Source organism: Fukomys damarensis, unplaced genomic scaffold (assembly GCF_012274545.1).
Source record: "Fukomys damarensis isolate Sample0158 unplaced genomic scaffold, DMR_v1.0_HiC HiC_scaffold_22, whole genome shotgun sequence".
Classification (NCBI taxonomy): domain Eukaryota; kingdom Metazoa; phylum Chordata; class Mammalia; order Rodentia; family Bathyergidae; genus Fukomys; species Fukomys damarensis.
In genome coordinates this window covers 11,925,798-11,939,339 of record NW_022900934.1, presented here as the reverse complement: position 1 = coordinate 11,939,339, position 13,542 = coordinate 11,925,798, and the positions used below count along the sequence as shown (strand labels likewise).

The 13,542-nt window shown below is 40.9% G+C and overlaps 1 protein-coding gene across 1 annotated transcript in view; it reads left to right on the top strand.

Moving 5' to 3' along the window:
• Cse1l (chromosome segregation 1 like) overlaps positions 1-12,827 on the top strand; it is a 39,837-nt gene extending 27,010 nt beyond the window's left edge. The window contains exons 15-25 of the mRNA XM_010618241.3: positions 1,417-1,553; positions 2,605-2,708; positions 4,159-4,256; positions 5,934-6,084; positions 6,225-6,433; positions 7,183-7,280; positions 7,377-7,462; positions 7,998-8,079; positions 9,167-9,313; positions 9,975-10,206; positions 11,216-12,827. Of these exons, the coding sequence (XP_010616543.1) occupies positions 1,417-1,553; positions 2,605-2,708; positions 4,159-4,256; positions 5,934-6,084; positions 6,225-6,433; positions 7,183-7,280; positions 7,377-7,462; positions 7,998-8,079; positions 9,167-9,313; positions 9,975-10,206; positions 11,216-11,305 (1,434 nt within the window). The 3' untranslated portion in view covers positions 11,306-12,827. The remainder of the gene's footprint in view (positions 1-1,416; positions 1,554-2,604; positions 2,709-4,158; positions 4,257-5,933; positions 6,085-6,224; positions 6,434-7,182; positions 7,281-7,376; positions 7,463-7,997; positions 8,080-9,166; positions 9,314-9,974; positions 10,207-11,215) is intronic.
• The last annotated feature ends 715 nt before the right edge of the window (positions 12,828-13,542 follow it).

Genomic DNA, 13,542 nt, shown 5'->3' with positions numbered 1-13,542 from the left:
TAATTGGTTTTTTTTTTTTTTTTTTTTTTTTTTTTTTTTTTTTTAAGGTCTTGTCTTTTTAAAATTCCATTAAAAATTGGGTCCTAGGGCTGGGGATTTAATGCCTAAGTGCAAAATCCTGAGTTCAATCCCTGATACCAAAAAAATAAATAAAATGAAAATTGGGTCCCAAATAATGTCCATACATTGCTTATGGCCGATTATGTCCTAAGTCTTTTAATTTACAGCAGAAGAGATTCATTCCTCTGCCCACTTTCTGTGCCTTTCTTCAGAGCTAAGAGTCATTTACATTGGAGAATTGCTCATGTTCTACTTTTGGATAAAAAAAGGTTGCATTCTCATAGTTTTTACCTTGTTCCTCTGGTCCCTTCCTATACTGGATTTGGGGTGGGGGTTGAAAGCATCATAAGTGCTTTTTCAGAACATACACATTTATTAGTTCTTTCAGGTAAAGACTTTTCTATCATAAACAGTTTTTTAATAGCACTTTAAAAAATGAGATAGTTTTCCATTATATTAAAAGCATTATTTTAAAGTATGTATCTGTGATTTTTAGTGTATTATGCTGTACCTTCTGTCATCTCATACATAGATAATATAATTACCAGACTATATAGGAAACACAGGATAAATGTGGGTTTTCTCCTCTTTATCATGTTAGTGCCTTAGCAAACTCACAAGATGTCAGATGAGGGTTGTTTGTTTATTTTGGGTACCAGGGATCAAATTCAGGACCTTGCACTTGTGAGGCAGGTGTGGTGTCACTGAGCTAATAAATCCCTGGCTCAAATGAGGTTTTTTTTGATGCTCTAGTTGTTCATTTTGGTCAGTAGGTCCCCTTTATGTAGTTTTCTGTGTCTTCTCACTCTTACCAGTTAGGTACTTACAGGCAAAAAGTACATCCTTAAAATATTGAAAATCTTCAAACGTATGATTGGTGTTCTTTGTTTTTTGGTTTTTTGAGACAGGGTCTCACTATGTAGTTGAGACTGACCTGGAACTCACTAGGTTGCCCAGGTTGGTCTCGAACTCACAGCGATCCTCCTGCCTCAACCTCCCGAGTGCTGGGATTACAGGCATGCGCCACCATTCCCAGCTCAGAAGTGTGATTCTTAAGATTGGTGAAATATTAGTCTGCTTCTCCTTGATATATATTCTATGGTTTTTTTTTTTAATATTCTATGTTGTACTCATACGATATAGATTTTGCCCTCATAGTTTTGTGCTCAGAAAAAAAAAGATTTGAAAAAATGAATAGGAATTGAACGTTTATGAGTAGTTTTGATTTTTCAACCCTATCATTTCCCATTATGACAGCTGTGGCCTTAAAATCAGCAAACCTTTCTCTTCCAGTTTTCTTTTACTCAGCTGTAGCTTCATTGAATGTACAGCTTGTATTATTATTGTATTTTTCAGGTACCAAAAGAGCATCTTTTGGTCTCTGTTCCTCTCTTGATTAACCATCTTCAAGCTGAAAGTGTCGTTGTTCACACTTATGCAGCACATGCTCTAGAACGGTTGTTTACTATGAGAGGGCCTAACAGTGCTACCCTGTAAGTATTTGACTTTATTTTCAGCTTAAGCCGGGGGCTATGGTATACTGGTCAGAGACATCTCTGAATGTTTTCATAATTTCATTCGTAGTTAGAAAAACTAATTGTACTTTTTATTCATTAATATTTTCATTCCAGAAGAATTTGAGGCAACTTACCAGAATGCCTTCTAACGTAAAGTTAAGTAAATTGGAGCAAAGGAAAATAACAGTAGTACTGTTAATTAGCAGAAATGTGCTCTAATTTTATTGAATCTCCTAGAAGCTGAGGAAAAGAGGAAAACTTGAGTTAAAATAGTCACAATGTTCACAAGTTAATTAAGGGTCACACCTTACAGGGCATCTCAGGCTTCCCTGAGAGAATGCTGTGCAGTAGCAGGGTTCTCAGCAGCATCGTAGAACAGTTCTTCTCATGTACCTGTTTTCATACTCTTGAGTTCTGAGATGCAGCACAGCCCAGGGAGAGGAGTTGTCTAGGGGCCGAGAAAGTGGCTGTTCTGGCCTATTGAGGATAAAAGTAGGGGTGTGGGTAGTCCATGATGTCTTTCAGGCCATTCTGCAGAAACTGAGCTCTGGGTAAGAGATGGAAAATCGTTTTAGGTTTTAGTTCTTTGCCTCACCAAGAACTCTGAGGTACACACGAGCTTAGCCATGGTGAGGACAGCCTTTGAAGTGAGTCAAGGCAGTACCTGTCTTCCATCCAGAACTGATAGAGAAAACAGCTTCCTCCAACCCCGGGAAAAATAGACGGCTGAGACCCCTGAGCTTCGGTGTGTGGTTCTCAGTGGTGATGCCTGTGACCCGGGGGTGGCCTTTGCAGTTTCAGAAGGTGTTGACTACTTGGCTTTTTGATTTGTTCAATTGCATTTGGTCCCAAGTGTGTATAAGGAGCTTAACATGAGCACATGTAAGCAGTTATTTTTCAAGGCTCTCTGCCAGCTAGGAGATGGCTCATTTTATGCCGAGAAGTGTGATTTAGTAGTTGCCAAGGGTGTTCCACAGTGACAGTCTCAAGAGTTGGTAGTGACTGAAAGCTGTTTTTTCATCTATAGTTTTACAGCTGCAGAAATCGCACCGTTTGTTGAGATTCTGCTAACAAACCTTTTCAAAGCTCTCACACTTCCTGGCTCTTCAGAAAATGAATATATTATGAAAGGTAGGCTGTTTCCCTGGTGTACAGATCATAACTAAGCATTCAACCTCACATGGGTAAACACTCCTGAGTTATACTCCTGAATCATATACTGTTTGTTAAGAAATAGGTTTAGATGTTAAATGAAAAGGAATTGTTTACTAATAATTGTCCCAGAAACATTTTGTCTGAGCTTGATCTAGAACCTCTCATGACAGAAACATGGCAAACTCCATTTTTCCTTTTCTGGATTAATTTCCAAGTGTATAGATCAGATTGTGCAGTAGCTGCTGACTGCGTGCTTGGCCTTAGTGCACACAAGTGCTGCGTCAGTGTGTCCTGGTGCCCTCTCTGACTTCGGGGACGATGAGAAGAATCTGTCTTTTCACTGTGGCCGCTCAGAAGCCTAGCACAGTACCTGAATCATAGGAAATACTTTGCAAAGCAAACTAACCCTGAGCCTTCCATCTCCGGTCAGGCCCTTTAGGGTGTGTGTGTGTGTGTGTGTGTGTGTGTGTGTGTCCAGGTATATAGTATTTGCATGGGTTTTTAGCAGGACACTAACTGGTCTGTGATCTTTATTATTGCTTCCTGGGTTCCCAAGAGCATGGGATATGTAATGCCTTCTCAAGAAATACTGTTGTATGAGTGGTGAAAGGGTTGTGTTGTCCCTGACGAGGGGCGTTAAGCTATCCTCTGACTCTTAACCAAGGCCAGGGAAAGCCCTCCTCCAGGAGCTGATGTCCAAGCAGAGGTGAGAGGGAGAGATGCCACCAGTGTGTCGAAAGGTGAGTGAGTCTTTAGCTCAGGTAGAGGAAACATCCTGTGTATGTTCTGGAGGCAGGAGAGGAAGGCTCCCTGCCCCTTAGGTCCGGCATACAGTAGGTACTTTGGTTAATAGACGCGAATCTGGGAATGATGCTTGTGGAAGAACTGTCCTACATTTAGCTCACAGATGTGTTTCTTTCCCGTGCCAAATGCTTTTGATCTTCTGTTAATGAGAGCAGTGTTTTGCAGCAAGGACCCTGTGGCTTTGTATGTATTTTCACATTTTGTCTCAGGTTTCTAATCTCCTTGAGGGAGATCCATAGCTAGTTTTCTCCTTCAGTTTCTTGTAGGCTGGTACCGTGCTTCCTTAATGCTGGAGCTAGTGACTTCACAAATGACCCAACATAGTTTCTCTCACTCTGATACTCACCCATACCAGTCCATTGTGCTCTTCTCCTCTTCGCTTCTTTTGTCCTTTAGTAATTTTTATTGTCCCTTTTTTTTTAAGCATTGGGCCTTCTGAAAGTACTCAGAATTTCCCAGCTAAATTTTGTTTCCAACCCGTCTTAATTTTAAAAGGAGGGAAATTGTTAAATGAGAGCTGTCTGGGATTAAGCATCTTAAAATTTTATCTGATAAGTGGGCACCATCCGTTACTGTTTTATTCTAAAGTTTAAACTGTTTTTACTGTTTTTGTATTTTACAGCTATCATGAGAAGTTTCTCCCTCCTACAAGAAGCCATAATCCCCTATATTCCTACTCTCATCACCCAGCTTACACAGAAGCTATTAGCAGTTAGTAAGGTAACAGAGCCAATTCTGAAAATGGGTTTGCTTTTTAACTTGCTTCTCAATGGGCCTCAGAACTCCTTGGCACTGGGTGAGGTGTTGGAGAAGGTCTGTCTGTGTATTCTTGCCCATCATTGAGACTTTTCTAAGAAGTACGAGGGTACTGTCGGTTTGAAGTCACAACAGCAGCCATCTTTAAGTGTGGGCTCAGAAACTTGAGTGTGTTTCTGTTCTCATTTCAAAAGTAGCGTGTTCATTGTGGAAATTTTAGAAAATCAAATGATCCAGAACTTTTTTAGATGTAGGGCCTTGCACTTAGACGTAAAAGAGGCCATTTTGGATTTCCATAAAATGGCAAAGCCCTTGTATCTCTTTTACTCTTATTTTCCCCAAATGAAGACTAAACATTGTACAGATATTTTAATTCATATGTACTAATACCAGATTTTAAAAATGAAAAATGAGTCTAAGGTTGACAGAATGCCATTATAGATGCTTAATCTGGCTATGAATATGAAATCACAGGACACAGGACATAGTATTAGAAGGACTTAAGAACAGAGTAGTTATGTTTCGCCTGAGTTCTGGGTAAGGGTCTTGACCTACTCTGGGCCTACAGGATAGAGGCAGAAGGGAAACAGTCCTGTGCTTCCCCCAGTGTGTATACAGTCCCCACCTTCTGATTCAACACATTCCTGTCGGCCTGACCCACCCATACAAGACCGTCCAATTGGGCTGCATATGCCACTGGTGGTACAGATGGATCTAATATTTATTGGTCTTTTTTACTAATACAGTTAAATCACAGCTGCCCAGAACCGAGACTTAAGAATTAAATTACAAGCCGGGCATGGTGGCACAACGCCTGTAATACTAGCACTCGGGAGGCTGAGGCAGGAGAATCACTGAGTTCGAGACCAGCCTGGGGCTACACAGTGAGTTCCAGGTCAGTCTCAACTACATAGTGAGACCCTGTCTCAAAAAACAAACAAACAAAAAATCAGACCTGCTGGCAGTGAGACATAAATTATAGTCCCATCGTGAATGTGTTAAATCAGTTTTATATGCTGTCATTCCAAGAGAAGTTTTCTTTGAAGAAACACAGGGTTTCATTGCTTAGAAAGAAAACTGAAAACTGCCTATTCAGAAGATCATTAGTCTGTAGCTAACAGATGCTGAGGCCCAAAGAAGATAAGTCTGGTGGTGCCCAGACTTGGTGTCCTGGCTCTCATTTCTTCCAGTACTGTGTATGGTGACGGCTCTCCAAGAGCACACAGGTTTGGGAGCTGCGACTTGCACAGTCCTCCCCCTGTGACTCTGAAGTGACTTATTTTCCTCACAGGGGACTTTGGACCATTAAGAATAAGTCCACATAGGGCTGCGGGTGTAGCTCAGTGGCAGAGCTACACTGCCTGGCATATGCAAGACTCTGAGTTCATTTCCTACCACAGGAAAAAAACTGGGTCAGGAATTTTGTCTCAGCAGCAAGAAAGCTAATGCATTTGTCAAAATAAAAAAATACTTTCAAATTCTAAACAAGAGCTAGTTTAGTGTGGTGTTGATGTTCTTAATGCTAACTTTTTAAAAAAGAAATGACATCTAATTTCAATGTTTAAAAAAATCGGTGTTTTGTTTTTGATAATATTTAATATGGCCACTTGGATAATAACAGTAACTTTTCCCCGATTTTAGAACCCAAGCAAACCTCACTTCAATCACTACATGTTCGAAGCAATATGCTTATCCATAAGAATAACTTGCAAAGCTAATCCCGCTGCTGTTGTAAACTTTGAGGAGGCGTTGTTTATGGTGTTTACCGAAATTTTACAAAATGATGTACAAGGTAAGTTTATAGGAAGTTGCTTTGTAATGGAGCGAAAGTGTTAAGGTGGTTATAAAATGCAGCCTTCCTAAGGGATATGGGGTTTTTGTGCTAGAGCCTGAATCTCTGAAGCTGACAGCTGCTTTTACTTTTCTCAACAGAATTTATTCCGTATGTCTTTCAAGTGATGTCTTTGCTTCTCGAAACACACAAAAATGATATCCCGTCATCTTACATGGCCTTATTTCCTCACCTCCTTCAGCCAGTGCTTTGGGAAAGAACAGGAAATATTCCTGCTTTAGTGAGGCTTCTCCAAGCATTCTTAGAACGTGGTTCAAACACAATAGCAAGTGCTGCAGCTGACAAAATTGTGAGTCTTGATTTATTTTTGAGTAACTGTAATTTTCTTTTTTTGGGGGGGGCGTTGAGACAGGGTCTTGCTGTGTAGTTGTGACTGACCTGGAATTCACTATGTAGTTCATGCTGATCTTGAACTCACCAATCCTCCTGCCTCAACCTCCTGAGTGCTGGGATTACTGGCGGGTGTCACTATGCCAGCTTAACTATAATTTTCTAAGGTAGCTTGGAGAAACTACGGATGGCAGGTTTTAACGTTTTCTTTATTTAAAATAAGAGAATAAGAATTAATAAGTAGAAAATGGCACTAAAGTGCCAGGGATGTAGCTCAGCAGCACAGCTCCTACCTGGCAAGCTCAAGGCCCTGAGTTTGATTCCCGGTACCAAAAAAAATGGCAATGAGCGGTTTATTAGAATTAGGTATCCTTTAGTTACTATTCACCTAAATCCATGGTGGAAAATAAAAACCAGATATGCTCACGTCAAGAATTGCAGTAGCTTTATTGTGGTAGGAGACTCCCCAGATATGTTTGAGAAAAATTGAGAGCAGGCTAATCAGATTATTCAGTGTTGAATCCTTTCTCAAAATATGTGTCACTTGTTTACATATTGAAATTCTAATCTGTGTCTCCTTTTTTTTTGGTACCGGGGATTGAACTCAGGTCTTTGCGCTTGCAAGGCAGGCCACCGAACCGCTGAGCTAAATCCCCGGCCCCCGTGTCTCCTTTTTAATTGTTTATTATTTGATGTGATTCTTTGTAGCCTGGTTTACTGGGTGTCTTCCAGAAGCTAATTGCATCCAAAGCAAATGACCACCAAGGCTTTTACCTTCTGAACAGTATAATAGAGCACATGCCTCCGTGAGTGTGAAAGTAACCTATACATTTAACCAAGGATTTTTGGTAGGTACTCAAAAAATGCTGAATTTATATTGTTGCTTTTATTCAATTCTTCAGTGAATCAGTTGACCAGTACAGAAAGCAGATTTTCCTTCTACTATTCCAAAGACTTCAGAATTCCAAAACTACAAAGTTTATCAAGAGTAAGTACATCTTTCGGATATTTTACTGAAATGAAGGAAAGTAGGTGAAACCTTTAGACTTTGATTATAAACTTTGCATATAAAGTATCTTAAAATGCTGGTGTGAGCCAGGCGTGGTGGTGCACACCTGTAATCCCAGCACCCAGGAGGCTGAGGCAGGAGGATGGCTGAGTTTGAGGCCAGCCTGGGCTATATAGTGAGTTCCAGGTCAGTCTCAACTACATAGTGAGACCCTGTCTCAAAAAACAAACAAACAAAAAAAAATGTTGGTGTTCTCTAAATATTTAATTGGTTTTGTGTGTATTGTTTCAAAGGTTAGTTTAAATTTTGACATCAAAACACCTTTTCAGTAGAATTAAAATTATAAAGAAATACTTCTGAGATTGTGTGTAAAGGACATTATGTTAAATTTTATTGGATGCCAGTTGGTTATAGGGTTTTAGTGATATTTATCTGTAAGTTTCATGTGGCAGACTTCTAGCCAATTGATAGTTTAGCGTGACGCGTCCTATATTGATACTCTCTTTTTCAACAGGTTTCTTAGTCTTTATTAATTTGTACTGCATCAAGTATGGGGCCCTGGCATTACAGGAAATATTTGATGGTATACAACCAAAGTAAGTTTGATTATTTATTGTTGCATTTTAGTTTTAAAAGCCAGAAAATTCACCTCTCAATGCAAACAAGTATCTGTCTTACTGATGATTTTTCATGGTTTTTGGTTTGGGGATATCTGTGATTTTTAAATACTCTTTTTTTTTTTTTTTTGGTACCAGAGATTGAACTCCAGTCCTTGTGCTTGCGAGGCAGGCACTGGCACCACTGAGCTAAATCCCCGGCCCACTTTTTTTTTCTTCACAGCTCTGTAAGAATATTATAGGGCCGGGGATTTAGCTCTGTGGTGCCGCCACCTGCCTCACAAGTGCAACATCCTAAATTTGATCCCCAGACCCACTAATAATAATAATAATAATTAATATCATCATCATGTAACCATTTTCCAGATTCTCCACTGGCTCCATCTTTCTAGAGAGCACAACCTATGCTCTCTTTAATCAGCAATAAAATCGCCACATCTTTGATGCACTTTTTCCACCTCAGAGCATTGTTACGGCGTAAAGTATAAAGATTCTGCATCATTTAAGACTGTGAAAAACTTTACGTCTAGAATGTGTGCAGTAACACGATTGGCCTGCTCGTGTTTTAAATTTAACACAATTGTATAAGCAAAGAAAATTGGGAAATTTGTAATCCAGAAATATTTAAAATTAGTTACTGCTGGATGGTGAATGGGTTTTTTGTTTTCCCTTAATCCTTTCTAAATTTTCGGAGATCTGAGCAATTTTTTAAAAGCATATTAAGACAAAAAGTTGAAATAAGATAAGGATGTTTATTCACAAAAGATGACTGCCTAGTTGGGTACACAGTGGAGGTTGGTTTTGTTTTTAAGTTTGTTTTGTCACCTCTGGGTGTCTTCAGCTGACCAAGAACAGCAGCAGCCCTATTTGTTGGGTTTTTTGTTTTGTTTTTTTGGTACCGGGGATCGAATTCTGAGGCGGCGGAACCACTGAACCAAATCCCCCAGCCCTGGTAATTTTTAAAATAAGGAATCACTGAGCAAAAAATATCTAAGCATTTCCCTGTTTTAATTACAGTGGGTGTCTAATTTAATATTAAGTATATTTATTTTACTTTGATGAACAGAATGTTTGGAATGGTTTTGGAAAAAATCATTATTCCTGAAATTCAGAAAGTATCTGGAAATGTAGAGAAAAAGATCTGTGCAGTTGGCATAACAAAATTACTAACAGAATGTCCACCGATGATGGACACCGAATACACCAAGCTGTGGTAAGTACTCCTTACTGAAATTCTTGGGAGGTTATAGCTTTCTTCCTGTCTCACTGCAAAATTAAGCTTATTCTCCTAGGAGCCAAAAGAACTGAGCTCTGATCTCACCTTCTCTGCTAGTAATCATCATATCCAGCAAGTGACTGGATCTTCCCAGGCCTAAAACGACAGCATTCTTCTTACAGGTCGGCAGGGAGGTAGATTCCTGGGCCTCTCTGAGTCTCGTCTAGATGATGTTTTGAGACTGCTTTGTGACAGTCTTGACTGAGACATAAACCTAGCCACGCCGCAAAAAGCAGTGTGAAGGGAGAGAGCGGCCTAGGCCAGAGGTGGCCTTCTGCGTCGGTTTGTTTCCGCTCTTCTGGGGGATCCTCTGTACTTGTGTCTGGAGGGTCTTCTTGTCGGGACCACTTGCCGCTCCTTTCCTCCTTTTGGTTCCACAGCGACCTGGCAGCTCTGCAAGCTGATCTCCAACAGCTCTTAGCATTAGTAGACCTCGGTTGGGCTTGAGCTGGTGTCATTCCTGATAAACTGGGGTGCTGTAGGCTGTCTTCCCTTCAGACATCTGTCTGCTCTGCAGACTGGGTCTGTATGTCTGTTTCTGAGGAATTGCTGGTTTTATTTTCTTGAGGTTTTTTCCTCTTGCTTTCTCCCGCCCTAGGACTCCTTTATTACAGTCTCTGATTGGCCTGTTTGAGTTACCTGAAGATGACACCATTCCGGATGAAGAGCATTTTGTTGACATAGAAGACACTCCAGGGTACCAGACAGCATTCTCACAGCTGGCCTTTGCTGGCAAGAAAGAGCACGACCCTGTAGGTCAGATGGTGAACAACCCCAAAATTCACCTGGCACAGTCACTTCACAAGTTGTGTACTGCCTGTCCAGGAAGGGTGAGTGTGTCTGGTCGCAGAGCTGTGTGCTGGTGGAGACTTTGCTAGGAGGAGGGAAGTGGTGTTAGTTTTCATCGGTTGGCGTGATCATACCATGCTCCATTGAGTTTAGGGAAAGCATAGTTTTATTTTTATTTTTTAATTTTTTTGGTACCAGGGATCAATCTTGGTTCCTTGTGCTTGCAAGGCAGGTGGCAGAACCACTGAGCTAAATCCTCAGCCTGCATATTTTTAGTATAAACAAGTCTTCTTTCCCTAGTGTTATGTTCCACAAATATACTTTAAGTAAATACTTTTAGAAGTAAAGGTAAAGGAAGAAAAGTCCTTTGAATAGAAATGTATTTCTCGGTTTCAAATAATCCTGTTATTAATGTGGCATTTAATGGCTGTGTACTTGTATTTAGCCATCATCTTTTTACAGTGTTGCTATCTGAAAGTTTATATTTTCATCCTTTCATTATGGAGAACTTCGGACATGCATAGGACATACCTTTGTGTACCATTTCAATAATTACAAGCATTTTTCCAATCTTTTCTTGGTAGAGTTAGAGTGAGTCTTAGACATTAGTATCGGTTCACCCAGAAGTACTTCATTATGCATCTTCAGTAAGGGTATTTTTAATACCTAATCCCAATGTGGTGTCACTAATAATTCCTCACCGGATCTACTCGAGTCCGTTTTTGTTTGGGGGTTTTTTGGACACTGGGGATCAAACTCAGGATCTTGAGTTTGCAAGGCAGGTGGTGGCAGTGCCCTGAGCTAAATCCTCGGCCCCTATCCATTTCTTTTGAGACGGGACCTTGATAAGTCACCACGCTGTCCGGGCGAGCCTCAAATGCGCAGTCTTCCCACCTTGACCTGCCAGAGAGGCGACACTGCAGGCACCGCCACAACGCTGGGCTAGGCCTCTCCGTCCCAGGGCGACGGCTCCCTTGGACAGGGATGGAGCCTGGCTGCTCCCCCTGAGCCTCCGCAGCAGCAGCCAGCAGCGGTTTCCATCTTTTGTAGGTTCCATCGATGGTGAGCACCAGCCTCAATGCGGAGGCGCTGCAGTACCTGCAGGGTTACCTTCAGGCGGCCAGTGTGACACTGCTCTGATCTGCGTTCCCGACTGGCTAAGCCCACTGTGCGGAAGAATTAAGTAGATTTGTGAGCACAGCTGCATTCAAACAAAGCAAGTTTTCCTTTTGAACTTGTCCCAGTTTTCATCTTACAGAAGATAATAGGCAATGTTGTTGCTTTAGCTGAACTTTGAGCAGACCCGATGGTTTGTGTGATCATAAATTAAGTGGATGACTTGTTTGCCACTTTGAGGGACAAATACTAACAGTTGTGTACAACCTTGATTTGAGCGTTTGCACGGTTTATCATTTTAAATTTCTGACAGACACTGTAGAGGCTTTTCTGTTACTAAATCCTTTTAAGACTCTTGGCCATTCGTATTTTCTTGTCCTTTGTATTTGTTTAAGCTTTTCTTGAAAAGGTCAAAAAGAAATCATTTGTGTAACTTGTCAAGCAATGTACACTTCACGGTTTTAAGTCTGTAATTAGCAATAAAGCCCTAAAGTATGTATCTGAGAACATCTTAAAGACAGGTTTCTGGTGCTGACACTTTTATAAAAGAGAATTTTGAGTTTTTCCCCCTACCCCCTCAGGACTCCATAAAATCCTAATTTTAAAATTATTTAAGGTTAATTTGTCTTTTTTTCCCCACAAGGGGAAGGAGGCATTAGCATATGTACGAATTGGGGCCGGTGGTTTCCCCAAGAGAAAAACACTGCTGGCTTCTGCTGAGCACGCCTGAGCAGGGATGGATGAGCTTTTCCCCAGCAGCCCCCTTCTCTGCAGATCAGATGTCACCTGGGACTTTCCAGGCTGATGCTATCATGGAAGTTTGAGGTCTGGGAGCCGCAGGAAATGTGTAGTCACCTGGCTGCCTGCTGGACTACTAGTTTTTTTGGTACTGGGGATCAAACTCAGAACCTTGTGCTTGCAAGGCAGGCAGAGTGCCACTGAGCTACATCCCTGCCTTTTAGTACCGGGGAAGGAAGTTACAGCATTTGTTTTCAAGGAGTGAAGAATCAGAATGTCCGAATGTTGGGAAACACACTTACTTATGCTGGAATTGTTGATAAACTGGAACCTCCATATTTTTATAGTATTGCTTGATTAATTTCAAGTTCAGCGTGTCTCTAACATCTTTTAGGTTTTGTTGCTATTGGTTTTTTGTTTCGTTTTGTTGATTCAGGATCTCACCATGTAGTTGAGACTGACCTGGAACTCACTATGTTTGTTGGCCTTCACAAGGTAATGGAAACAGCAAATTTTACATTGCTATTTTGGCTTCAGTGGTCACTAAGGATGATGGAATGACTTTTTTTTTTTGGTACCATAGATCGAACTTGGGACCTTGCAATTGCAAGGCAGGGCTCATTCATCAAGTTCTGAGTGTTTTACCTCCTCGGTTCAGAATGAAATACACTTCGTCTTGGTAAATGCCAAGCAGTTGTGCTAACGTGGCTTCTATGAAAGACTGGTGTGTTTCCTTTCTTTCCTTTGGCTCAATTAATTTATTAGCATTCAGTTAATTTTCATTTTGTTTTGCTTTTGGTTTTTTTAAGACAGGGTCTCACTATGTGGTTGAGACTGACCTGGAACTTTAGCTCAGGCTGGTCTTGAGCTCATAGCGATCCTCCTGCCTCAGCCTCCTGAGTGCTGGGATTACAGGCACGCGCCACCACTCCCTGCTTTAAGGAGTGCTTATGGCTGGCAGACAAATACCTCCTTGTTGCATGGCTCCAAATTTGAACTTACCACTACTGGAACAACGAAGTTCATAAAAACTGTTAATTGTTTTTAACTTTGCTCAATAGTCTAAATGAACATCTGACTTGAAAATTCAAAGAGTCTTTGTACGGGCCAAGAGTGAGTCCATTGTGGTAACCACGGCTAAAAGAAAGTTAGTGATACTAGCAGTGAAACGAAGAGGAAAACTGTGAGAGCCATGATACAATTAAAGATTTTTTCAGTACCAGGAATCAAACTCAGGACCTTGTGCTTACAAGGCAGGTACCGTACCACTGAGCTAAATTCCCAGACCAATAGAACTAAACCATTGTGAAGTTTGTTAAAATCATGGAAAAACGAATTTGTAAGTCATTTTGTGGCCTCAGAATCTATCATTTGGTTTTCCCTTATGTGAAAAATAGGTTCCGTTCTCAGACGTTTCAGTGTTTGAACGCGATTTGTAATGAATTGACAACGGAGGTCTCACTGTCCACGTGCTTGGCCTTAGAACCAAGAGTACCATCCAGTTTTTGCTGTCTTCATTCTTT